Source organism: Sorex araneus, chromosome 3 (assembly GCF_027595985.1).
Source record: "Sorex araneus isolate mSorAra2 chromosome 3, mSorAra2.pri, whole genome shotgun sequence".
Taxonomy (NCBI): Eukaryota; Metazoa; Chordata; class Mammalia; order Eulipotyphla; family Soricidae; genus Sorex; species Sorex araneus.
The window spans coordinates 44,547,169-44,572,456 of NC_073304.1; the positions used below are offsets into that span (position 1 = coordinate 44,547,169).

The 25,288-nt window shown below is 42.5% G+C and overlaps 1 protein-coding gene across 1 annotated transcript in view; it reads left to right on the forward strand.

Moving 5' to 3' along the window:
- ATG14 (autophagy related 14) overlaps nucleotides 1–25,288 on the forward strand; it is a 40,683-nt gene continuing 15,395 nt past the window's right edge. The window contains exons 1-4 of the mRNA XM_004601764.3: nucleotides 1–221; nucleotides 15,597–15,659; nucleotides 16,776–16,818; nucleotides 20,658–20,739. Of these exons, the coding sequence (XP_004601821.1) occupies nucleotides 1–221; nucleotides 15,597–15,659; nucleotides 16,776–16,818; nucleotides 20,658–20,739 (409 nt within the window). The remainder of the gene's footprint in view (nucleotides 222–15,596; nucleotides 15,660–16,775; nucleotides 16,819–20,657; nucleotides 20,740–25,288) is intronic.

Here is a 25,288-nt window from a genome sequence, read left to right on the forward strand (position 1 = left end):
ATGGCGTCTCCCTGTGGGAAGGGAGCCCGGGCGCTGGAGGCTCCTGGCCTCGGGCCCCGGCCGCTCGTCCGGGAACTGGTGGACTCTGTAGACGATGCGGAGGGGCTGTATGTGGCGGTAGAGCGGTGTCCGCTCTGTAACACCACCCGCCGCCGGCTGACCTGCGCCAAGTGCGTCCAGAACGGCGATTTCGTTTACTTCGACGGTCGCGACCGTGAGAGGTACGGCGGCCGCCACGGCCCTATTGTTTTCTTCCCTAGGTGTCTGCTGCCGCTGCTTGGGTGCCGGCTGGTGCCTGGGATCCGGGTTCAGCGCGAGGGGAGGGAGATTGGGGACCGTGGCTGTTTTGCGCCGGCGCTCGGCCCCTGGGGGAGTAGGTGTGGGTGAGGGGAAGATGCGGGAACACCTCTAATCTGCTCCTACCCCTGTCCTCCCAGAGGGGTAGGAGTAGGACCCCACGGTGCTCCTGGAGGACAGGGATAGATAGTGTCTCTCGGGAAAATTCTTCCTCTTTTGTTGCCCCTGACTTGAATTTTCGGCTCTTTGTAGCTCTCCAATTCAAAAGATTGGTTTCACCTTTATCTTCGAAAGCACACCGATTCCCTAGAGGAGACACCGGAGGAGCTTAAAATATTGTAACTGGTAGAGGCGTTCAGGTCCGGGAGCTGTGTCACAGGTGTGAAACTTGTTACCAGACGCGCTGACTCTAGTGTGTGAACTAAAGTAAGCTACTTGCTCCCTACTTTCCGCTCTGCCTCTGAAGGTTGTTTTGGAAACTAAAGAGTTAGGGGAGGTGTTTTGGCTTTGTTTGAAAATCCAGACTGGGAGCTGCCAGCTTTTAGTTAAATTTGGATTTAGGAACGTGTTTTGGTCTGGTTTTGAAATCTAAACAGAGCTTCAAACCCTGGTGAAATCGAAAATTAGTGTGATTAGCTGTAGGATTTCTTCCAACTTTTCTTTCAACAGTTTAGTGTCAGAAAATGTAAGGAAACTTTTTGAGCTCAAAATTTCAGGTATTAACTTACAGCAACTCGAAAAGTTACTAGGGTTTTCAACTTCCAGCTTGCTGAGGGCACCCTTGGGCACACAGATCAGTATAAGGACCCCAATGAAAATCCAGTCTGAGCTCATTTGTCTTGCACTTGACTCTGCATTTGGAAATATTTTGAGATCCTGGCATTACTCTGATAATAGAGTTCATTTCTTTCCTTATGAAATTTGTGTGATATAATATTTGTTATCTTGTGTCTCATTGATATCCTCCCTGACTTAATAAACTACTTATGCAATAAATGTAGTTTTAAAAATCAAACCAGTTTTTTTTTTTCCTCTCTTTGAGTCACACTGGCGATGTACAGAGGTTACTTGTGGCTTTGCACTCAGGAATTTCTCCTGGTGGTGCTCAGGGAACTATATGGGATGATGGGAATCAAACCTGGGTCAGCCGTGTGCAAGGCAAATGCCCTACCCGCTGTCCTATCCTCCAGCCCCCAAACCAGTTTTCTTGTAAGAAACTAGGTAAGAAATGGAAATGTTAGGGCCAGAGCAGTAGTGCAACGGGCAGGGCCTTGCCTTGTGTGGGGGCAAACGGGGTTCCATCCTCAGCATAATATATGATCCCATGAGCACTGCCAGGAGTGATCCCCTGAGCATGGCTGGGTGTGACCCAAAAACAAAAACATAGAGAAATAGAAATGTTTATTAAATGGAGTTTATTATGAGCTCCATTCTAGGCCCTCTTTATTTTCCTAGTTGCATTTCTCTGACATGCAAAGGACTGTCATACTCCTCTCCCCAATCCAGACCTCTCTGAAATGGAAAAGACAGCTGTCTACACTACATCTTTGTTTAATTTTCTAGTAAGTAGTGGGCTGGAGACATAGCATAGCAGATAAGGCTCTTGCCTTTGATATGGCAGACCCAGGCTTGATCTCTGGCACCCTGTATGGCCCCCCAAGCCTTTCAGGAGTGAGTGATTTCTGAGCATAGAGCCAGGAGTAATCCCTGAACACTGGTGTGACCCCAAAACAAAAGAAATCAGTACATTTCTAAGTATATCTATCTTAAATGGTAAGCTAGACTCATGGTTTTCTGGCATAAAGCTGTTTTTCCTATGTTTATCCCAGCCCAGCAAAAGGTGACCTCATTGTTGTCTTAGTACATGCCCCAAACACTTTCCAGTTCTTTTCTTTTAATTCCACCATGTCTAAGACAATCCTGTAAACCAATCGTATTGGCTCTTCAAAACCTTCTGGCCAGATCAAGAAAAGGATTATTGCTTGCTTTTTTTGTTTTTGTTTTTGGGTCACACCCGGCCATGCTCAGGGGTCACTCCTGACAGGACTCTGGGAACCACTTGTGCTGGGATTGAACTGAGGTTGGCCTTGTGCAAGGCAAGTGCCCTACCTCTTGTACCCTGGATTATTGCTTGTTAAGCTTTGCTTCTATCTAGCCAAAATAAAACCACTATCTTTAATTCCATTGTTTGGAATTTCCAGTGCTTTCCTGTTTTCCCAAAGTAGGAGCCCAGCTGTACTAGCCTATCCTCTTTGCCCTTTCAACATATCAAGAACACTCCTGCTTCAGAACTTTGCAGTTTTATTTAGACACCCAGAATTATTTTCTCCTCAACCTTTTCAAAGGCTGTCTTCTTTATTTCTCTTGACTTCTGCTCACACAGTATGAGGACTCATCTTGAGAATTCAGTAGAAACATAGACCCTCCTTACTTAATCTTTACATTGTTTTCCATAGCTCTTACCAGCATATTAAGGTTTATGTATTAAGTTGTAATAAGAAATTGTAATTAATTGCCATAGATGTAAACTTTATGAAGGCCAGATTTTATCGGTTCTAGTGTGTCCTCACATTTTTCAGTAAAGATTTATTGAGTGAGTAAATGCCCATGCTCCCCAAGTTTAGTCTGGTCCTGAACCATTTCACTACTATCCTGAACCATTTCATTACTATCCCAAACCATTTTCTCTACTACCATGGTCTATTTGTTACTGCAACCAGAAAATTGGGAGAGCTTTCACTTTTCCTTTTTTCTTTCTCTGTTCATCTAAATCATTGACAAGTCTAACTTGATTTCCAGAATGTTATCTTGAGTTTTTCTATGTCTATTCCAGTCCACTGTCATTTCTTTTCTGGCACTAAGTGGTCTTTTATAAATATAGCAACTCCCCCTCCTGCCACAGCAGAAAGGTAAACCAGATACTGTCTAATGGTTTTGCTTAAATAGCTATTCATTGCATTTAAAGTAAAAGTCAAGCTTCATATCTTGGCATATGGAGCTCTTTGTGGTTTGGCTACCACTTTATTCTAACTTTAACTATTAGCATATTATAAATGCAGAGTTTGAGCTCATGCTTCATTGAATTGAATATAAGCTCCACCCCTTGCTACCTGATATTAAATAGTTTTCTTAATCTCTTATTATAAAAGGGCAAGAATATCAAACTTCATAGGTTTTTGGTATTTAGCATGCTGCTTACCGTTTATTAAGCACTCAAAAAATAAAAGCTCATTTCCACCATCCTACAACCTTATCTCAAACTTTCACTTTGTCACCACTTGTCTTTTTTGCCTTGTTGTTCCCTTTTTCCAGAACACATTTCCTCCTGATTGGTATCTTGCTTTCCTCAATTTACTGTCATGTCCTAGACAAGGTCTTCTCTGACTATCCAGAAGAGAGGTTCCCAAGAGCATGTCTCTTCTTGTGTACTGTTTGGTGCTTCAGTGCACAGAGCATGACACCTTATTTATTTGAGGATAGTATCTGCCTTCTGTGAAGATATGAGTTCAGGATTTATTCCTCAGCACACTAGGGCTTATTACAGTGATATTGGGTAACACAGAATAGGAATACTGATGATCAGCAAAGGCAGTACAACTTCTAATTTGAGATACAAATTATTTTCTGTTTTCTTTTTGGTTTATTTTGGGGCCACATCCAGTGGTACTCAGGGCTTACTCCTTGCTCTGTGCCTAAGGGTCATCCCTGGTGGGCTCAGGGATCCCTCCTGGGGATCATGTAATGCAGAGGGTCGAAGCTGGGTCAGTTATCCATGTATAAGGCAAGCTCCTTACTTGCTATACTATCTCCCCAATCAAGAAAATTCTTCACTGAAGCTTAGCTAAAGTGGATTTAAACAAGAGCGATGTGTTATAGTGAATTTCTGAATGATGTGTTCCTGAAGAAGAGTAGTTTGTTTTTCTTCATTTGAAAATATCTTTAAAAGGATGCAAAAATCTTTTTAAAATTTTATTTTTATAAAATTGATCATGATAATTGATTACACTCAACATTTCAACACAAATTCCACCACCGTTACACCTTCCCATCACTGTTATTTCAAATTTTCCCACCACCACTCAAGCCTGCCTGACAGGCAGATGCTAGATAATTTATTTGATATTGCTTATTACTAATAGCATGAGATGTGTGACACAAAAGCAGCTGTGCACTCCTAGAATTCTAAATTTTAAATAATTAGGGTCTGGAAAAATCTCTGCAGCGAGTTGCTTGGTTCCAAGATTCAGTTGTGAATCTCTCAAGGATGAAAGAATCTCTTGAGACACTGGACCACTTTCCTAACAGGCAAATCAGTTTTAGTGAACTTCTGTTGGATGCATAAAAGATGAAAGTAGGGTAGGAGAGATAATACAGCTGGTATTATCAAAGATAATACTCTCTGCCTTGCATATGTCCAGCCTTGGGTTGGATCCCTGGTACACCATATGGTCCCCTAACATATCAAGAATAATCCCTAAGCACCGCTAGGTGTGGCCCCCAAACAAAAACAACTGCATAAAAGAGTGGCAAGTTGCAGAGGACAGCTCTGTTCTTAGGGATTTACTCTGACTCATAATGAGCTTTATATTGTACATGTCAGAGGTTGATTATGGAATATCATCAGTATTATTAAAGTACTATTTTCAGTATTCTGTCTTTTGATTTCAGAGTTTTTTACTTTATGAAAACCCTCTCACTAACTCTGGGAATCTGCTTGGAAATAAAACATGGAGCTTTATATAGCAGTTTTTAAAAAACTTTGCTTGACCTCTGATTCTTTTCAAAAAAACTAACCAAATTCTCTTTGCCCACATATATCTAGTATCTGATCATGCACACCAGTTCTCTTAAATGTAAATGTACTGTTTCACATTTCATGAACAGAATAGCTGAATAGATAGGGTTTTTTCCCCCACTTTTTGGGCCATACCCGGCGATGCACAGGTTATTCCTGGCTCATGCACTCAGGAATTACTCCTGGCAGTGCTCAGGGGGCCATATGGGATGCTGGGAATCAAACCCGGGTCTGCTAGTGTGCAAGGCAAATGCCCTACCCACAGTGCTATCGCTCCAGCCCCTGAATAGATAGATTTTAATGGCTTAGTGGTTCAAGGAAAATCTGATATTAACAAATAAATATTAACTGTTTCACAATATTCAGTTCCTTGTGAAACTGATTCCTAAAAAGGGAACATGCGTCTTTATATTATTTTGTGGACTATATGAGTTGGCAGATAGCTTGGTTGAGAAATACCTAAGTTCATTACCTTTTTCATTGTTTAGTAAGAAGAGTTCCTTGTAACCTTGGTATCCTTATCAATGCTATTCTTTCCTCATCTTACGTCTTGGCTCTCATCCTAAAATAGTACTCTTTTCTCTGCTTTTCGTCTGCCTTTTAACTTTGTGGACCTCTTTGAGAGATGAAGAGAAGTAATACAAGTAGTGCTCTTGACACAAACTTCAATGGATTTTGTACAGGCGAACATTGAAAATTACTTACCTTTAAATAGGAACATAATGTTTTGGATTATACATTTATCTCATACCAAAAATGGCAGTTACCCAACAGATAATTAATAAATTGAAGTCATTTTCACTCAAAACTGGAAATAAGTTGGATCCCAGATTCAGTACCACCTGGTAAAGTCTGCCTTCTATTTAAGGAATCAGTTATTTAGTTACTTAATTTATTTTGTTTGAGGACCACACCCAGCTGTGCTCAGGGCTTACTCCTGGCTCTGTGCTCAGGAATCACCCCTGGTAGGCTTGGGGGTCCATATGGGGTGCTGGGGATCAAACCCGGGCCAGCAGCCAGAAAGACAAACCTACCCACTGTCCTCTATCACTCCAGTCCCCTGAAGCAGTTATTTAAAGTGTGGATTGAAAGAAAGACACATGAGCTTTTACAGATAATGCTTTTATAGTACAGTTAAAACAATGGTGCAGCTTTGCTTTCACTGAATTTTCTTAAATTATGTGGGTACGTTTTACTAAAACAGAAATAGGGATCTAAAGACTTTGAGAGGATCAGTACAGACCAGAAATTTAAACATTAATGAGAGTAAGGGAAAGACACAACCAACATTTCTGTTCTCTCTCCTCTGTGTTTTTGGTTGTCAGCCACTATAATCTTAAAGATTTATTGTTTTGAGAATCTCTTATGGATTCACATTGTTTTTTGAACCCCACTTCCCAGAACAAAAGAGCTACAGGTTGCTGGACTCCCTACTCGGGACAAAGAGTTGAATCAGCCTTACTGCTGTTTAGGTCCTTTTTCTTTTTTAAGTGTATTTAGGCCACTTTTTTGCAGCCTATTATATATACAGCTTAAAATGTGGGTCTGTTAAGAAGATATAACTTGTTTTCAGTCTGCACCCACTGGCTTGACTTACACGTTTTATAATTTATACAAGGATTTCACATTTATTATCTCTTTCATCCCCTAGCACAAACCCATGAGCTATTTAACTATTATTAATATGAAATTCACAGTAGTTGTACTTTGTTTACTTCTGGGCTGTGCAATTTATAAATTCACTTCCAGATATACCTACATATCCTATAACCATAGTTCAGTTTCATACATTGCTAAGATTAAATGGGAAATATACTAAGGTATATTATGTACTGAATACATGTCCCAAATGCTTTCACTTTTTTTTTTATGTAGTCTATATAGCCAAGTACCATAAGCCCGAGTCTCTATTTTATAAGTGAGGAAATTGAACAGCACTGTGCTTTGAATTTCTGCTCATGACAACTTTCACTTCTGACTGGAGTATGTTTTTACTGCCATGTCTCAAACCGTAAATAGTGTAAAATAAAAGAACTGGCCTGGTAAGGATCATACCTTTTTCTCATATTATATTTATCTATATACATCATACTCTTGAGTGCTTAAAAAGCTAAAAAGAGTGCTATCTAATAATTTTACTGTGTTAGCATCTGGATTCAGGAATGACTTAGTTTTTAACCATTTCTCCCTCAGTAAGAGAGGAGGATGTCTCTCCTAGTCCATCTGTGCTTCACATACTTCCCTGCAGAGCCTCACGACCTTCCTCCTTGAGCCAGGACTGTCTGCAATTCCTCCCCACCACCTGTGCCCAAATCAGAGGGGAAATATTCTCTGTCCCTAACCTAAACTGTTCTTCTCACTCCCACCCACTTCCTGAACCCAAATAATATTTGTCTGGAGGCATGAAGGAACCTTAGATACTTTCAGAAGATTATGAAGGTGTATGTGTTTTGGGGGAGAGTTATCTCAGCCGTGTGCAGGAGGCCTTGGGAGCCTTTGGTGACAATTCTTGGCCAACCAAACTGGCGGTTCAGTTGTCTTTTATTTTTACAGGCTATAAAATGATAGATGGTTGTTGCTGAAAACTTGTGAAGTACAGTAACACCTTAAAGAAAATCTAGTTGTTGGGGCTGGAGCAATAGCACAGCGGGTAGGGCGTTTGCCTTGCACACGGCCGACCCAGGTTTGATTCCCAGCATCCCATATGGCTCCCTGAGCACCGCCAGGAGTGATTCCTGAGTGCAGAGCCAGGAGTAACCCCTGTGCATCGCCAGGTGTGACCGAAAAAGAAAAAAGAAAAATCTAATTGTTTTGGTTTAGAAAGAAAAAAATTTTTTTAAGTTTTAAAGTTAAAAAAAAAAAAACACCAGAGGTGCTGAGGGGCTGCAGTGCCTGGTATTGAACCCAAACATCCTGTGTGTGAAGCAAGCACCCCAGCCCTTTGAATTATCACCCCAGCCCAAGATAGAAACAGATTTTATCCCCCCTTTTTTGTTTTTTCACAACTGTGTATTTTGTTTTATTTCCTTTCAGCCTAGTTTCTATGCACATGTGTGTTCATGTAAACTTACGGTTTTATTTGGCCTTATACCATGTAATATAGTTCTGCTTTTGGGGGGTGGTGTAGGGGATGGGTGTTTAGGTCATACCCCAGAGGTGCTTGGCAGCTGTCCCAGAACTGTCCTGAAATTTTCAGGAGAACACATGTGATGCTGGGGATTGAACTGGGAGGGTTGACTGTGTGCAAGGCAAGTGCCTGGGCGCCTGTACTATCTCCACCCCAGCTCCTCTTTTTTGAATAGAGGCCACATCCAACAGAGAAGAGGCAGGGAGACAGTTAGGACAATTCTCAGCCCTGGTAGTAACAGTGGGAGGGTCATGGTGGCCATACTCTGCCACACTTAGTGCACATTGGTGGTGGGGGATCAAACTTGGGGCCTCCAGTATGCTAGGCATGTGTTCTACCACTGAGCTATTCCCCTCATCCCTGCTTTTTCTTTAACCCAATATTTCATTAAAATTTTCAGTATTTCATAATTGGTGTCATTAAATGAAAAAATTGCTTTTGTTCTCTAATTTATTTCCTTGAACTTCCAACAATAGACTCAAAGGATCTGGGTATTTTTTTGACTCCTGTGTGCATATTTGAAAGGGTTTTTTTGTTTTAAAACACGTGAGTAGTGTTTCTCAGGCTTCTCTGTTGCTATAGCCCCAGGCACAGAGTGAACAGTCACCTCCGAGATAAGGCAGGGACTGAGTGGGCCAGTGGCAGCATTAATCGACAAAGGAGCTATTCTGGGGTGGAGTAAGATGTCTGTGTGATGATGCTCATTATCACTTAGAAGTAATATGATGGGAGAGAGCACCTGCCTTGGTGCTGTTTTTCTGGTGATTGGGAATGAATTTATGTGACTGGTCCAACCTGTGGATGGATGCATTCAGTTGTCTGTGACCCTGAGCTGGTATGGGATAGTGAGGCTCACTCCCTTGTTATCTTATTAGGAATGCGGATAACCAACTTAGTGTGTTGAAATGCTTTGGTGCAAGACAAATTCACTTTCTGGTCTGTGAAAAAGCAGAATTTTCTCTGCCTCCAGTGCCTTCCTGCCTCTCTCAGGGCCTCCTCCTGCTCATCCTCCAGCTCTGTCCACCAAGTGTCCCAGAAGCCTAAACTGGGTGTGAGCCACCTCCCATCCCACCTGGGTGCTGTGGAACTACCCTCTCCTACTTCTCACCTGGCTGTCAGAGGAGGACTGTTGGAAGCCAATTTATGGGAGTGTTTCTCTTTTGTTTTAGAATAGGAACCAGCCCAGTGGTGTTTGAGTGGCATGTGGGCCCAGGTGGGCAGGATCGAACTCAGGGCTTTGCATACATAAGTTCATACTTTACTGCTTTGAGCCATGTCCCCAGCCTCTAAAAGACTACTTTGTTGTAGGGAGTTAAATAAATACAAGAACAGAGTATATGTGTGTGGGGGGGACAGGGGGCAAGGGAGATGTTTTGTTTTGCTTGGGGCCATACCCAGTGGTATTTGGTACGTACTTCTGACTCTGCGCTCAGGGATCACTTTTGGTGGGGCTAAGGGGCTGGGGATCAAACCCGGTTCTATGCGATGCAAGGTAAATGTCCTACTGCTGTACTGTCCCTCTGGCCCCCCTCTCCATTTTTTTAAGAATAGAGCCTTGTGGGGTGCTGAGGCAGCTTTGTGGCAAGCCTGTTTTTTGAGAGGCTCCTGAGCTCAGCACCTCCAGTGCTCTGCAGCAGCTAAGCCAGGGGTGACCCAGCCTGGCCCTGCCACCATGGCCCCTACATATAGAGAGTAGAGAAGAATGTGGTAAATAAAAGAAAAGGTTTTTGTTTGTTTTTAAATTTTGAATCTGTTTTTGGTTTGGGGGCTGACTCAGTGGTGCTTGGAGGCTACACCTGGCTTGAAGCTAGGAGATTCTGGACCTCCAGCCTCCCGAAAGAGTTAAGTGGGTAGCAAACATGAAAGTGTTTCATGTTTGCTACCCACAAGCTCAGGGCCTGCAGCAGGTTGCTGATTGATTCCTTTCAGAAAACACAGCTGGAATATTTGCATAATGGCATGGGAAATCCGGTAGAACAGAAACACTAAGTAACCACAAAGTAGATAGAGAAAAAATAATTTCAAGATAGATGAAAGGGGGAAAGTGGCTCATTTCCCTAATAATAAATTCTAAGAAAAAGAAAACGATTATAGAAAATGGACAAAGGGCTTTAATGGGAACAACAGGAAAGTAGCCAGTAAGACCACTTACTGGAAGGTAATTCAACATTTCTTGAATTCAACAATTCAAAGGAATTCAACATATTTTGGGTCCAGTCCGAAATGCTACATCCCCCCATCTGCCCACCCCCAGCACTGCTGGGTGTGGCCCCTAAGATCCCCACAAGGTTTTTATAAGCAAGAAAATTTTTATTAAAAATTATATAGAAGATGTGAGAGGGGAGAGAGAGCATGCGCGAGTGAGTGCATTGTCTTCTTTGGAGTGGAAATAGGCAAAGACAAGTGAGATCCATGTTGAGGAGAGATTATGGGCTTGAAGAGCTAGCACTTTTGTTCTTTAAAGTTTCATTTTTTGGGCTATACCCTGTGGTACTTAGAGGCTGACTGTAGGATAACATTGGGTTTGTCCTTTTAAAAGCCTTGCCACAGGGAACTTAGTTTACCTTAAAGCAATGTCCTTTCTGTATGGACACAGGAAGACAGTTAATATTATGCTTTGTAACTTGGGAGCTGATTGACTCCAATAATAGTTACTTTGGGGCATCTGCTTTCTCGACTCAGTTGCCCTTAGTTCCTAGGACCCCAAAAGTAGGGTCCCAACGAGGGACGGAATGGACCCAGAGCAAGCTGTGAGCTACCTGGCATCGAAGTGGGCCAGGCCAAGTTGAGAGCATGGTCATAGACAAATGCTATCATGATCCAAAAGTAACAACGAGACTAGGACCCTGCTGGGGTTAGGAAGACTAACCTAACCTGAGGACTGTGGTCTGAAATCTGTAGAGAGACGTCCTTAGGAAGAACCAAACTTTAAGTTTGATATATCTCTTATTGGGCTCATACAGAATGACATTGCCAGAAATATTAAAAGTGGATTTACTACAACTAATTAAGTGGATTACTAGCTGAGGAAAGAAGAAAGTGACACACCCTGGATGGGATCCCGCCCTTAAGCAGATATTTTAGTAATCTGGAGTAATCTCTTTAGATGAGATTTTGTTATGTTAATCTCCTGGAGGAGTGGTTTTACCCTTTTTTGTTGATTTGTTAATGTTCAACCCACCTTTGTGTCACACCCTATGTGGTTGCTATATAAACTAAGATCATAAGAGAAATAGGGGAGAAGACATAAAAGCAGGGAGAGAAGATACAGAAGCGGGGTAGAGACACAGAAGCAGAGCACAAGGCTAAAGAGAATCAGGGAGTCATCGGAGCCAGAAGCAGGGGAAAGAAAGAGCACAAAGCGAGTGAGAGTCAGAGTCAGAAGGGCCAGAGTCAGAAGTAAGAGACAGTCAGATGTGAGAGCAAGAAGGGCTCCAGAGAGAGAAGTAGAAGGGCTCTGGAGAGAGATCGGAAGAAGAGATTGGAAGAGACCAGAGGAGAGACGACAGAGACAGAGTCAGAGATAGAGAGACAGAAGAGAGCACAGCGGCACACACAGAAACAGAGCACAAGGAGGAGCCATCCCGATTCGGTCCAGACACAGTGGCTCAAGAGAACCGAACATGGGGGGAGGAAGAGACCACCCCGAGAGCTCTCGAACAACACACACATCACCCCTGTCCGTGCATGCCCTCGTACAACACACACATCACCCCCGTTCGTGCATGCGCTTTTATATTTTTTACAGCTGGCCCCACTTCCAGGGTCACTCCTTAGCAGTGCTTAGGGGGTCACTCCTTGGCAGTGCCCAGGGACTGGGTGTTACATCTGGGCCTTCAGCATACAAGTCTGGGTCCTCCAACCTGTCGAATTGATTTTCCAGCCTGCAGTTGAACCCTTCCCCTTTTTTGGTGAGGGGCAGGGCCTGGGTTTTCTCTGGCAGGATATGTGGTGCTGGGGATCAAACCAGGGTGGGTACCATGCAAGGAAAATGCATGCTATACTATCTCTTCAGCCCCCTTGGGAGTCCAACATTTCAAACTGTGAAATCCTGCAAGGCAGAGAAATAAAGTATGAATTCTCTTTAGACAAAAGGATTGTTGGAGACCAATCAGGTCAGTACAAAATGTATAGATAACATTTGGGGAGAATGAGAAAGCAGGTTCTTTCACTCACCGTTGGTGGGGTTGTAAATTATAGGAAATTATTCAGAGGAAGTTTCAAAGGTCAGTACCAGAATATTTTATGTAAATATTTGTTCTATTTTATTTATAGGAATTTCTCATGGAGAAACTTAAAAGCTTGTAAAGATTTGTCAGCCAGGAGATTGTTCTAGAACATCACTGGTGATAGGGAAAATTTGAACACCATAGCAGTAGATAAGAGTGTGCATAAGCAATTTCAACAAAATTTTGTTTGTGTATTTACTGAAGATACAAGTCTTTATGTTTTTAACATAGAAAAAAGGTAAAGTTTTGGATTATTAGGGATAATCCAAAACTAAGAGACTATAATCCAAAACTAAATGACTAAGAATTCTTTTCCTCCCATTTTTGAGCACACAGTCCCTATTATTAGCGCTGGATTGAATATGGTGGCTCTTAATCTTTCCACCTCTTCAAGCCCAAAATGAGAAGAAACAGAATTGTGGGCACAGTGTTTCTCTATGCCTCTTTGTGTGGGATGGAGACTGCAGAGACAGCGTGGATGAGTGTACAGATGAGCAGTTGAAATGCTGACCCGTCGCATTCCATGGTATCGTCTGCTGATCAGCTTTGTGAGCACCCCCGGCTTTTCATTTCCTTCACAAAGGATAACATTACTCATGACGGGTTGGATACAGTAGGGATTGTTATCTTCTGTTGTTTATTCTTGCCTCTCAACTATATGTTTAGGCTTGGAGTTAATCGGGTGGTTGCTAATGAATCGCAGAAGGATTGGTCAGTTCAGTAGAAAGCCGGGCAGGGTTGTCATCCCAATCTTCGTACATACAAAGTGACATTTTCACAACAGATCTAAAAAGGAGATCTTTTATAGCCTTGGGAAACCTGACTCCTCTGTGTCAGTGTTTTGTTTGCTGGATTTGTCTGGTGAGTTGGTCATCTCCTCACCGAGCAAGAATTACCACACAGCCTCAGCAAGGTAGAAGCAAATAACACATTAGCTTCTCATTTTTACAAATTAATACATCCAGGAATACAAAGTCAGCAGCAGAGTAGTATACTATAGATTTCTCAATATTCTGAAAGATGCTTTGTTGTAAGTTACAAGTACGTAGTAAAAATCTACATACTTGTAACTTACTTAATGGGTGAATCCAGGGGTTGTCTCCAGCATGGATTTGGGGGTTTCTCGTCCCGTTTCATGGTGTTTGCAGCAGTAGAACTGTCTGTGGTGGTGGTCTGTGCCTGCACTACCCAGTAACGCAGCCTCTGGCCCTGTATCTGTTGAACTGTGGCTAATACAACTGTAGAACTTAATTTTTTTTTTGAGGTTCTGGGATTTGCATTACTGTTGATTATACTTTGCATCATTCTAATACCACACCCATCACTAGGGCAAGGAATTTAATTCTTTATAATTCTTTATTTCATTTCAGTATAGTAACACAAGTATGTAATTCCATCACGTAAGTATGGCCTGATTAGCCTTTTATATATTGTATATTTTCAGTGACTCAGCTGTTCAATGGTAGGGTCATAAGTAGACAATTTTCTCTCTTCCATTTAGAAGTAGATCTCTCTGGTTATATTTAAAATGGGAGGTTATAGAAATAGTGTTTTGGACAGACTTATGTTTGGGTTATTTTAAGGAAGAGATTTTTTTTAGCTGTTTTGGGTTCTAATTGTTTTCACTTAGGTTCTGAATTCAAGGGAAGACAGAAAGTCTGTTCAACTCTAGTTGTTTCTCAACCTTTTTCTGACCGTGGTCCCCTCCCTCTCCCCTCCCGCCTTTATTTCCTTCCTCTAGTTCCCTGTGCTTCCGGTTGGCCTCTTAGTCTTATGCCATGTCCTCCTCCTCTCTTCCCCCCCCCCCCCCGCCCCGCCATTTATTAGATTTATTTTTTCCCCTGTGGCCCCCTTAGACTATCCTGAAGAACCTTATGCTGTATGGGCCTAGATGAATGCTAGTCATGTTGTTTAGCATGTTGTGTTACTCTTACTTCTTTGAAAACACATATTAGTGAGCCCCTTTTAGCACAATTCAAACTGATTGCATAATGTTGGTTATGTAATTAACCTGAATCCTTATTAAGCAACAAACCACATTTCAGGTACTCAAGTGCCCAGGTGGTTGATGGCCACTGTTACCCTCCTCAGCTGAACAAAATGCTTGTAAATATTTTTTGGCTTAAAGAAAGAATCTTATGGGCTTCAAATTCTAAACAAAAGGGTAAGGAAAACAGACTTTGTCAAATATTTTGGGGATTAGGTAAAGCAAGATTTAGGGGAGGAATATAACTTTTTTATTTTTAAAGAAGATATATTTAAAGTTGTGATCTAAGTCTCCACCTTAAACTATTAAAAAAGAAAAGAGAAAAAGCAAACTTCACTCCAAATAAAGTAGCAGAAACAAAACTAGACAAGCATTGAGTGAAAGACTGACAGAGAAATTGAACTGTGTGGTTGATCTTCCTTTTGAGAACTAGTTTGCTAGTTGATAATGGTTAGTAATAAAACTAGTGAGAAAAATGTAATTTAAAAATATAAGATAGCTTAACAGTAGAACACTTACCTTGTGTCTGTGGAGCCCTGGGTTTGATACACACAGCCATACAACCATATAATATGAAGCCCAATTTATAAGATTGGTAGTAAGTTTAATACAAATTTTTAGAATGGAAGCCTCCATTTCCTTGAATTCAAATTTGCTTTAATGGAATGATGTGCATGTTTTGGAAAATAACTGAACTGGGGCAGGGAAAGCAGTTTGGTGTTGGGGAAGGAAGCGTATAGGTACATTTTCTGAAGGAATTTTGCCCCTGAAAATTTGAAGTTGGTTTCAAGACAGAGGTTTCACACTTATTTTGCTTGGTGCATCCTTTTCACATATTACTGAGCACCGTGCTAGAAGTCTACTTTTTTTGGTCTTATTTAAGTGAACAAACAGAAAGCACCCCCCACTAATTGCAGCACAGGCTACCAGCACCACCACCCCTAGCAGTGGTTGGAGGGGTGTTATCTCCCCGTTTGGGAAACACTTAAAATAACCAAATGGCCAGCAGCTGTGTGCATGCGTTTGCAAGGAGGTGTGGTATTTACTAACTTTCAGAACCATGACATTTCCAAAGGAAATTATTAGCTCAGGAAATTCACAAAATTTCATTGAACCGAGTAAAAATGAACATTTATAAATCAGGCTTTTTTTTTTTAACAGGTTTATAGACAAGAAGGAAAGGCTAAGTCAACTTAAGAGCAAACAAGAAGAATTTCAGAAAGAGTGAGTTTTCATTTTGCTTATTAATTTGTAAAAGTTATCTAGTCGACATTGGGTTGGAGTCTTTGCTGTTTTGTGCAGATGTGTGGACTGCTAATTTACCGTTAGGATCCAACCGCAGAGTGTGGAAGATCAGTGGTTCTCTGGCGAAGCAGAACAGCAGAGTCACCAAGTTATAAGAAAACGCCAGGATCCAAGACAGTATGCACACCTCTATCAGATGGATGCAACCCAATCTCTGACCTGGGTTATTAACATATGGCAGGAGGGCGAGGACAGTGGTCTTGCTCAGTTTGAATGAATATGTTGGTTCATTTGAATATTTGAATGAATATGTTGGCCATGACCCTGTTGTTTACCTTTCTTCTCTGAATCTATTTCTCGAGTGTGGTTTGCACATAATTTGCATCGATATGGTTAAAAATACAGGTTCTTGAAATCCTGCCCTTAGGTATTCTGGTTCATGAGGCTTTAGGGAGACCCAGAAGTCTAGATCATTAACCCATCCTCCTAATGATCTCTGGCCCTCTAGATTTAAGAATTTTCCAATAGGACCTTCTGTCCCAAACTGACCCGGTGCCTGTTCCCCTGATACACCCCAATTGTGATAAAAGTCTGCATGAACAGACTTGTCTCAGGAGAAAACCTGCATTAGAGAAACCTGCTCAGATTTGTTTAACTCAGTCATTTCTCAGGCCTAATCACAGAAACTTAATTTTTTCCCTTATTAAAGCACTTCATCCCATATACTGCTTTTATTGATCTTCTTTGGAAATTGACCAGAAAATCTTATATCATGAACTCCGCCCTTGTAGTGATAACTGTTAACTATAACTATTGGAAATTATTGAGTAGGACACAAAGATTGTTGGCAGTTTATTGTGAACATTCATAGAAAAGCTCAGCATTATTAGATGCACCAAAGAAAGAAGGTGAGATAAATTGTCAGAGAACACAAAATTTAGAATACCCTTTTGAAAGCAAACTTCCACTTCAGGGTTTCTAGCCATTTCTAAGAACTTTGTCTTAAAAATTGTTGGTTTTACATTTGTGAGTTTTACACATTTTTATTATTTCAGAACTTACTGGCGTTTTTTGGTATCTTTTTTCTCTACACAGAGTGTTAAAAGCTATGGAAGGAAAGTGGATAACAGATCAGTTGGTAAGCTAAAAGTAATTACATATTGTTTTGTTTGATTTTCATACTTTATACAAACACTTGTGGTTTACAAAGTTGTTCATGATGATTTGTTACAGGTATTCAATATTCCAACACCAATCCCACCACCATTACATCTTCCCTCTTCCATTGTCTCCAGTTTTCCTAGCAACCCCTTAAGCCTGCCCTCATAGCAGGCCCTCAGTAATTTATTTTATATTGCTTGTTTTCCATAACTGAATGATTAAAAATTCTTTCTTAGAAGAAAGTTAGTGAACATGGTTGTATCTCACTATGGAGCTATTAAGTCCTTGTATAAGAAATTACTAAGATATCATTACAGGTTAAGCCTTCTGTGTTTATATTTTGTTAATCGAGATTAGTTGTCTTTTACATTGCATCCCATCCAATCTGTTGTGCTACTCCTAGTTTGTCAGTGTTGTAGAGTTTGAGATGTCATTCCAGGGAAACCAAAATTTTTAACGGGATAACACAGCTGGAGTTGAATTTTTTAGGTGGGTGGTGGCTTTGGGTCATAGCATGACTGCCATTGTGTTTTTTAAGTCAGTAGGCCTTTAAAATTCAAATTACTAATAAATTTGAATTTAAATTTATTTGTAATCATTTTTGGCAGTCCTCCACTTGACTGTGTGCAGTCTTCTCATGTTTCATCTTGATATCAAAAACTGATTATTGATCAGTCACAAAAGAGACTCCCTGGCTCTAACCTATGTTTCTGAGTGGAGTCCTGTGGGCACAGCCATCAGGGTCCATAGCCCACATCCAGATTAGTGCAGGCTCCAGCACAGCCACAGCTAGGGAGGGGTAACAGAGCCAGAAAAAAAGAAATGCAAGGATTTGGGGCTGGCTCATTTTTAGGGAAATGTGTACATAGTAAACCCGTGTGCATGTGCTGCAAATGGATGAGCCGATTGCATGTGAAAATATTAAAAGAACTTAGGCATGAATTTTTACCTCATCTGGGACAGAAAAGACCCTTTTACAGGCTGGAGAGACATTCTGACAGACTTTAACTGTGGAAAGACTAAGTTACTCTGAGCAAATGAACATAAAGTGGGAAGTATATACAGCGTGTGAAAACGATGAACTTGATGATATGTTGTGTGGGGGGTTGGGGGGATGCATAGGGAGTATATTGAGACATGTGTTCTGGTGACAGTCTGGGTTTTTGCTGTTTGGGGAGCACCTGATTTCCGCCCCCTCCCCCGTCTGCAAATGCCCTCTATTCAAGGATTCGGCCAGCAACAAAGTTGTTGAATTTCTGAATGTAACCCACATATTAGAGGACCAACAGCAAGTTATACTCTTATTTCAGTTGTGTAGAGTCCAGTTTTTCTATTTTCTGCCTTATTTGGATGTTAAACTTTTTTATGAAAGAATATTTGTGGTATAAATGAATTTTGCTTGTGCTCCGTAAAATAACAAAATACGTTGTATGGGGGAAAAAGATCATACATGACTACAAAAAAATCAGAGATGACCCATCTCCTTTTTTCCCCCTCACCTCTGTTTTGGAGCTATATTTGGAGATGAGGGGTTACTCTTGACTCTGCACTCAGGAATCACTTTCTGGAAGTGCTTGGGGTGCCAGGGATCGAGCCCAAGTCTGCACCTGAGCACCTTACCTATGTACTATCTCTCTGTTTTGTTTGTTTGTTTGTTTTTTGTGTGTGTTTTGTTTTTGGACCACACCTGGAGGTGCTCAGGGATAACTCCTGGAAGTGCCCAAGAAACTATAGGGGTGCCAGGATTGAACCTAGTTCAGTTGTGTGCAAGGCAAACACCCTATGCCCTATATTGTCGCTGTGGCCCCTCTTCACATTTTTCTAAATTCACTGTACTATTTCCTAGATTTGCAATAAAAAAAATTCATTACTGAGTTTTAAGGACTATAAAAAAGTCTTTACTTATTTTGGAAGGAGGGAGGGAGGGAGGGGTGGGTACATCCAGCTATTCTCAGGCTTACTCCTGACTTTCTGCTGGGGGATCACTCCTGGTGATGCTCTGGTAACCATATGGAGTACCAAGGTCTAGCACATGCAAGGCAAGCTCTTTACCTCACACTGTACTGTCTCTCATGTCCCTAAAGTTCCCGCAAAAGTGAAGACCGCAGGGAGCCCAAGACATAGTACTACCCCTGGTTTGATTCCTGGTACTGCTTATGATTCCTCAAGTCAAGGAGGTGCAAATTGAGTCCATGATCCTCCGAACATGGAGCTGCTGCTAGCCCCAAGTAATGCCAGGTTTGACTCCAAAACCACCAGGAATGATCACTGAGCACAAAAGTCTAGAGTTAACCCTGAGCATTGTCAAGTGTGACCACTCTCCCCACACACACACAATAGGAAGGAAGAGAAGGATGGAGGGAAAGAGGGGGGAAAATGCTCTCTCATTGCCAGTTCAATTTTAAATCCATCCACCTCCATGAATCTGTTTCCAAATATCTGTGGCTTCCTCAGAGAGGTTGGAGTTTTGCCCACTGGAACATCCCTATAATCTGCCCTGTATCTGGAACCATCAGACTCTTCAGACAGGTGTGAAACACTATAAACATCTGAACATTGTTTTAAGCTTTTAATTATCCACATTTATGGAGGCGTTATAGAATAGATAATAACACTTTAAAACTAACTACTAGGTCGAATTTTTAACTTATCCTTTTTTCTCTTTGGAGGAAGTTACCAGTGTACAGAGATAATTTTATATGTCACAATTTTTGTCTTTTGGGGAAATTTTATGTACGTTTTGTACCTTTTTTTTTATCATATTACAAGTAACTTTGTTTGTTGTGTCAGGGAAATGATACAATGATATAGTACCAAAAGCAGAATTCTGAGCAGACTTGCACAAAGTGGGCCGTATGACCTCTGGAGTGGGGGGGCCTCTGAGATAGTAGGGGGAGGGGTATGATAGATGCCTGGAGTGCAATTGGGGAGGTACTTTCTGTTGATCACTTAAATGAGGTAGATTTTTGGAGCTGGAGCCAGAAATCCTAGGACTGAGCACATGCTTTGCGTTGAGAAGGTGCAAATTGAGTCCATGATCCTCCGAACATAGAGCTGCTGCTAGCCCCAAGTAATGCCAGGTTTGACTCCAAAACCAAAAAATATATGAGGTAGATTTTGAGAGGAACACTGAGAGTTATCTTTCCTGAAAGGAGGAAATCTTTGGCTTAGAGCATCCGTAGAATTTCTATGATGATGCAAATTTAGTCACATAAAATACTTTACTTGTGAGATGTATAACAGATAAGTGATCGAATATTTAAATGTCATGTCATTTTAAGGGATTTTTTGTTTTGGCTTTGTTTTTTGGTTTTTGGGTCAAACCCAGTGATGTTCAGTTGCTCCTCCTGGTTCGGTGCTCAGGAATTACTCCTGGCGGTTCTTGGGGAACTATATGAGATGCCTGGTATCAAACCCAGTTTGGCCATGTGCAAGGCAAGCATCCCACTCACCAGACTCTCTCTCCAGCCCCAGTTTTAATTGACTTTTAAATAACCAAATGTGCCTGGTAGCTATATATTTGGCAGAGAATGTTGACAATACCTTTCACCCTGTACTGTGTCTTTGACCCCTTTTGGCATTTCTTTCTGTGCTCGCTGACACATACAAAAGAACTGTGTGCATTTCTTTCTCTCATACCCTTTCCTAGCTGCTTCTGCAGTTATCCAGGATAAATTTTTCTCTTTTGTAATTCACCATAGTTGAAAAGTTCTAATAAATGCATTGGTCTTAAGTATGGTTCCTTGATAGACTGAACTTAGTAGTGACACCAGGTAGATGATAATATTAATTATAAGTTTATTGCTTTTTTTTAAGAGATGGAAAATAATGTCCTGCAAGATGAGGATTGAACAGCTGAAGCAAACAATATGTAAAGGAAATGAAGAAATGAAGAAAAGTAAGTTGTTTGCCCCTCCAACTCTATCAGTGGGGTCATGTGGAGGTTTGTGAGGTTAATCAGCTGGAAAGACAGAAAGAGAGAAGAGGATGTGGGGCAGGGGGCAGGGGCAGGACTTGGGGAAGCAACAGCCTGGAAAAATTTACTACTTGCTTTCCTGTCCTCATACAGAGTTTGTGTAAAGAATTTATATATAGAAAGTCACACACACACACACACACACACACACACACACACACACACTCCTTTGAATTATCTGCTTCTTCCTTAGGCCCAAGAGATAGTACAGGGGTTAAGGCACAGGAAAGCATATGCACAGCCCTGTTTGATCCCCAGCATCACAGGGTCTCGAGCATCACTGGGTACAGCCTGGGAGGCCCCTGAGCATTGCGGAGTGCAGCTTTATGGATCCCCATCCACTGGGATGGCCTGAATAATCCCTCAGACCTTTGCATTGGCCAAGAATTGCTGGGAGTGGGCCTTGGGCTACTGAGCACCTCCTGAAAGATCCAAAAGAAGCTAAGGAAAGTTTCCTACCTACTGTAGCTATCAGGAAGATCATATTAATTAGTATTATTATTATGTATTAGTTTACATAGAGCCAGAGAAATTGGTTATATCTCCTATAGTAAATCAAATTTTTAATTTTTTAATATATATTTTAATCTGTAGTAACTGTACATTATACTTGTACAGTTTCTGTTCTATCATAGTTGTCAGATTTTTTAGAGTCCGCTTAGAAACCCTATAACCACGGACTTATTCCATCCATTTCCGAAGGTCAGCAAGTCAGCACCGCACCTTGTACATCTGTGGCTTGTCTACTCATCACTTTCAGAGACAAGTGTTTTATAGTATCTGTCATGTCCTACTCGCTCTCTTTGAAAATGTCTGTCCTAATGAAGCGTCCTCACCTCGTGTCTCACCAGCTCAGCAGCTAGAGAAGGCAGTTAGCAAGGGAAGTGGGAACTCAGGACTCTAGTCATCTGATTACTCCATGTTTTGCATGCCTTCTCCAAAGGCCCAGTTTCTCCAGCAGAGTAAGGACTTCATGTATGACCATCCTCCCTCCTGTTCCAGCCATGATGTTCATGCCACACATCTTGAACCTACTGTCACTGCTGAGTGTACTGAACTTTTACAGTTCTCTGATAAGCAAGTTTTAACTTTTGGTTTGGAGATGAGGCACTTGCCTTGAATGCCGCTGACCCTGGTTCCATCCGTGGCATAACATATGGTCTCCCAACGCCACTGGGTGTGGCCCAAACCCCTTCCCAATTTCTCTGATCACTTTCTCTTTTTTATTTTGATCTTTTTGGCATGCTCAGTGTTGCTTGCGGGTTACTCCTGGCTCTATACTCAGGAGTTACACCTGGCAAGGTCAGGGGACCATATGAGGTTCCAGGAATCGAACCCAGGTCAGCAATACGAGGCAAGTTTCCTATCCTTTTTCCTGTCTCTCCTTTGATCACTTTCTTTAACATTTAAACTGCCTCCCCCCCAGGTTGAAAGTGACAACCACAGAAATAAGACCAAAAGTACTAGGCACCATAACAGTAGTGTCCATTCTTAGTGAATCATAGGTTACCTGGAGACCTTTGTAAAACCCAGAGAGGCAATCCTCAGACTCTCCTGAACTTTGGAAAATAAAATCCCATACATGGGGTATCCATAAGTGGCTTTGTCAACTGTGGTGAAAAAAGTGTCCTTTCCCCTCTTTTATTCCCCATATGTCTTATTATTTTCTGCCATACCCAGTGGTGCTCAGAACTTATTCCTGACTCTGTGCTCAGGTATCACTCCTGGTGGGGCACAGGGATAAAACCCATGCAAGGCAGATAGATGCTCTACTCGCTGTACTACCTGGCCCCTCTCATCTGTCTTAAGCCAAATGGATACTTCTATTAAACAAATTCTGTAACAAGCAAAAGCTGCACACTGAGACCTTGTGGTTCTGTTACCCTGTGTGTGGAGGAGCAGAGGGCTCCGGAATCACCTGTTGCCCAGGTAGTGAAAGGGTGCCAGTGGGCCCAGATCCACTTGCCGGATTTTGGGAAGGGAGAACAGAGAGAGAGCAGCTTTCGCAGGGTTCTGATGACCTGTGGCTGCTGGAACCTCTGCTCTTTATAACATGGGGACACTTCAGTTGTCCCCCTCTAGAACCAGACTCAGCATTTTCCAGACCATTTTAAAGAAGCTAATGGATTCCAGAAGCCAGTCATGAGCTCAGAGCATGGATTAAGAGCTTGGAACCCAATAAATAGCCTATTTCTTTCTGTTTGTTTGTTTTGGGGCCAGACCCAGTGGTGTTTAGGGCTGTCTCCTGGCTCTGCACTCAGGGATCAGTCCTGGTGGCAGGGTTTGGGAGGCTGGCCAGATGGTGTTTGGCCATCAAACCCCTGGTTGGCCATGTGCAAGGCAAGTAAATGCCTTAACCTGCTGTACTATGGCTCCAGCCCCTTAGCTTCTGATTTTTGTTTTTAAAGTAACTTTATTATTTAACCTTCATGTACATTGAGAAAGGACATACTTGATCTGCTGTAGAAACTGGTTAATATTATTGCATAGTCTTGTAATGTCAGCTGTCATGATGACACTATTAGGTGGCGTGGAGCATTGGATTATATGCAGTTTCGGGGCTGAGTTGATCTATGCTGTAAGGAGTCAGGTACCTGAGTCAGCAGGAGTTGGTTATCCAAACAGTAACAGAGCGCTTGGCTTTTAGGGGAGATGGCAGGGAGAGGCCAGACTGCACATGGAGTGATTTGGTTGAAGACCAACGCGGACAGTGGGAGGGAGGCTTTTCCGCCACTTAAGAGGGAGCAGAGCACAGGACCCTGGGCCACGGCTAGACTGGTTCACTTGAACACTTTTATAGAGCTCTGTGAAGGTGAATGGGCTTGCAGGATAGTGTGTGAAGGGACCTGAACCCTCAGGACAGTAATATGGAGCAGGAGTATGGCAGCGAGATGCACCTAAGGAAAAGAGAAGATAAGCATTAGAGAGCTGGACGTCACATAGTCTCCCGAGCACCACTAGCAGTGGCCCCTTGCACTGCCACAGGAATATTCCCAGGAGCAACACTGGACATGCCACCTGCCTCCCCAACAACAACAACAACCAAAAAGAAAAAGAGAGAAAGAAACCACACACACAACTGAGCAATCTTATGTATGGTCCTCAGTCAGAGAGGACCTCCTGTTAGGCATTTATAGATTCTTTTTCTAGTCACAAGATAGGGCTTTGGTTGTCCTGAGGGACTAAGCTGTGTGCCCCGTAGGTGAGGTGCACAGCTTCCCCTAAGAGTTCTGATGATGGAGCAGGGATTGGGGTGGGAGGCACTTGTTGAGGGATGAGAATAATGTGGGTACATGGGCACTGGAGCTAATAGCTTTCCTAGGGAAATGCTTACTTGAATGGGCAAGGGGCCAGTTTGGCTTTGTGGGACAGCTTTGCATGATAGAACCATGGAACCAGGCTCTGGGAGGGGGGTGCGGGCAGCAGGGAGCTGTGGGATGGTCTCAGCTGGGGAGGATTAGGAGTTTGCAGGGCAGTAGAGCACCCCAGGGCCGTGGCTGTACTGTGTGGTGGAGCCAGAGACAGTGGCTGTGTGCAGTGCAGCCAGGCCAGGGAGTGTGGGTGGAATCTTATGGGCATTAACTAAGTATGAGGATGGGAATGAAGACACAAGCCATGCAAATGAAGACGCGTAGGGCAGCTCAGGGATTTCAGCTCAGAAAGGAAGAAAGCTTAGCTGAAAGTGTCTTACGAGCAAGCTTTTCAGGACCAGGAAGATAGAACAGCCGGCCTCTCGTATGGCTCACCTGGGTTTGATTCCCAGCACCCATATAGTTTCCTGAGCCCTTCAGGAGTGATCTCAGCAGAAGCCAGGAATAAGCTCTGAGCACTGCCAGGTGTGACCCAAACACCCCCACCCTGACCCCTGCCGTAAAAAAAAAAACGAGAGAGAGAGAGAGTGCTTTTCCTTGATACATTTTCTCGATGTTTAATTTCTTCGAGCCACCTCAGTTGTCCCTCAGTCTGTTTGGGATTTTCCAGCTTGTTTTGGTCTCTCTGGTGAATCTTGGCTGTAATTCAGCACTCCCAGCAGCTCTTGGAACCCAGAAACCAAAGGGACGCCACACAAAGGCTGTCTGTTGGACAGGCTGACAGTCCTCCTCGATGGCGCTGCCCTCAAAGGCAGTTCACGGGCACAGCACAGTTTCCCCAGGCTGGTCACTGCTGTGTGAATGCCTGTCCTGAGATATGCAGGGCCTAGGGCTCACCTGAGGGGCTTTCAAGGAAAATTAGACAGCCGGTACTTTTTCCAGGTGAGCTAGAAGTCTTCTCTGCCCATCATTGCTTACCCTGAAAGGCCTCATGTGCCCCACTGGATGGAGCAGTTCGGAAGAGGACAGTGGGAGAGCAGACTTGCTGTGCCGTGGCCTCTCTGCTCTCTGAGTGACAGCCACTTGAATCTGGCTCTCGGGGCCCGTTATGGAATCTTCCCGGGTTCATTTTACCGAGGGGTGTTTTGTCCATTTGGACT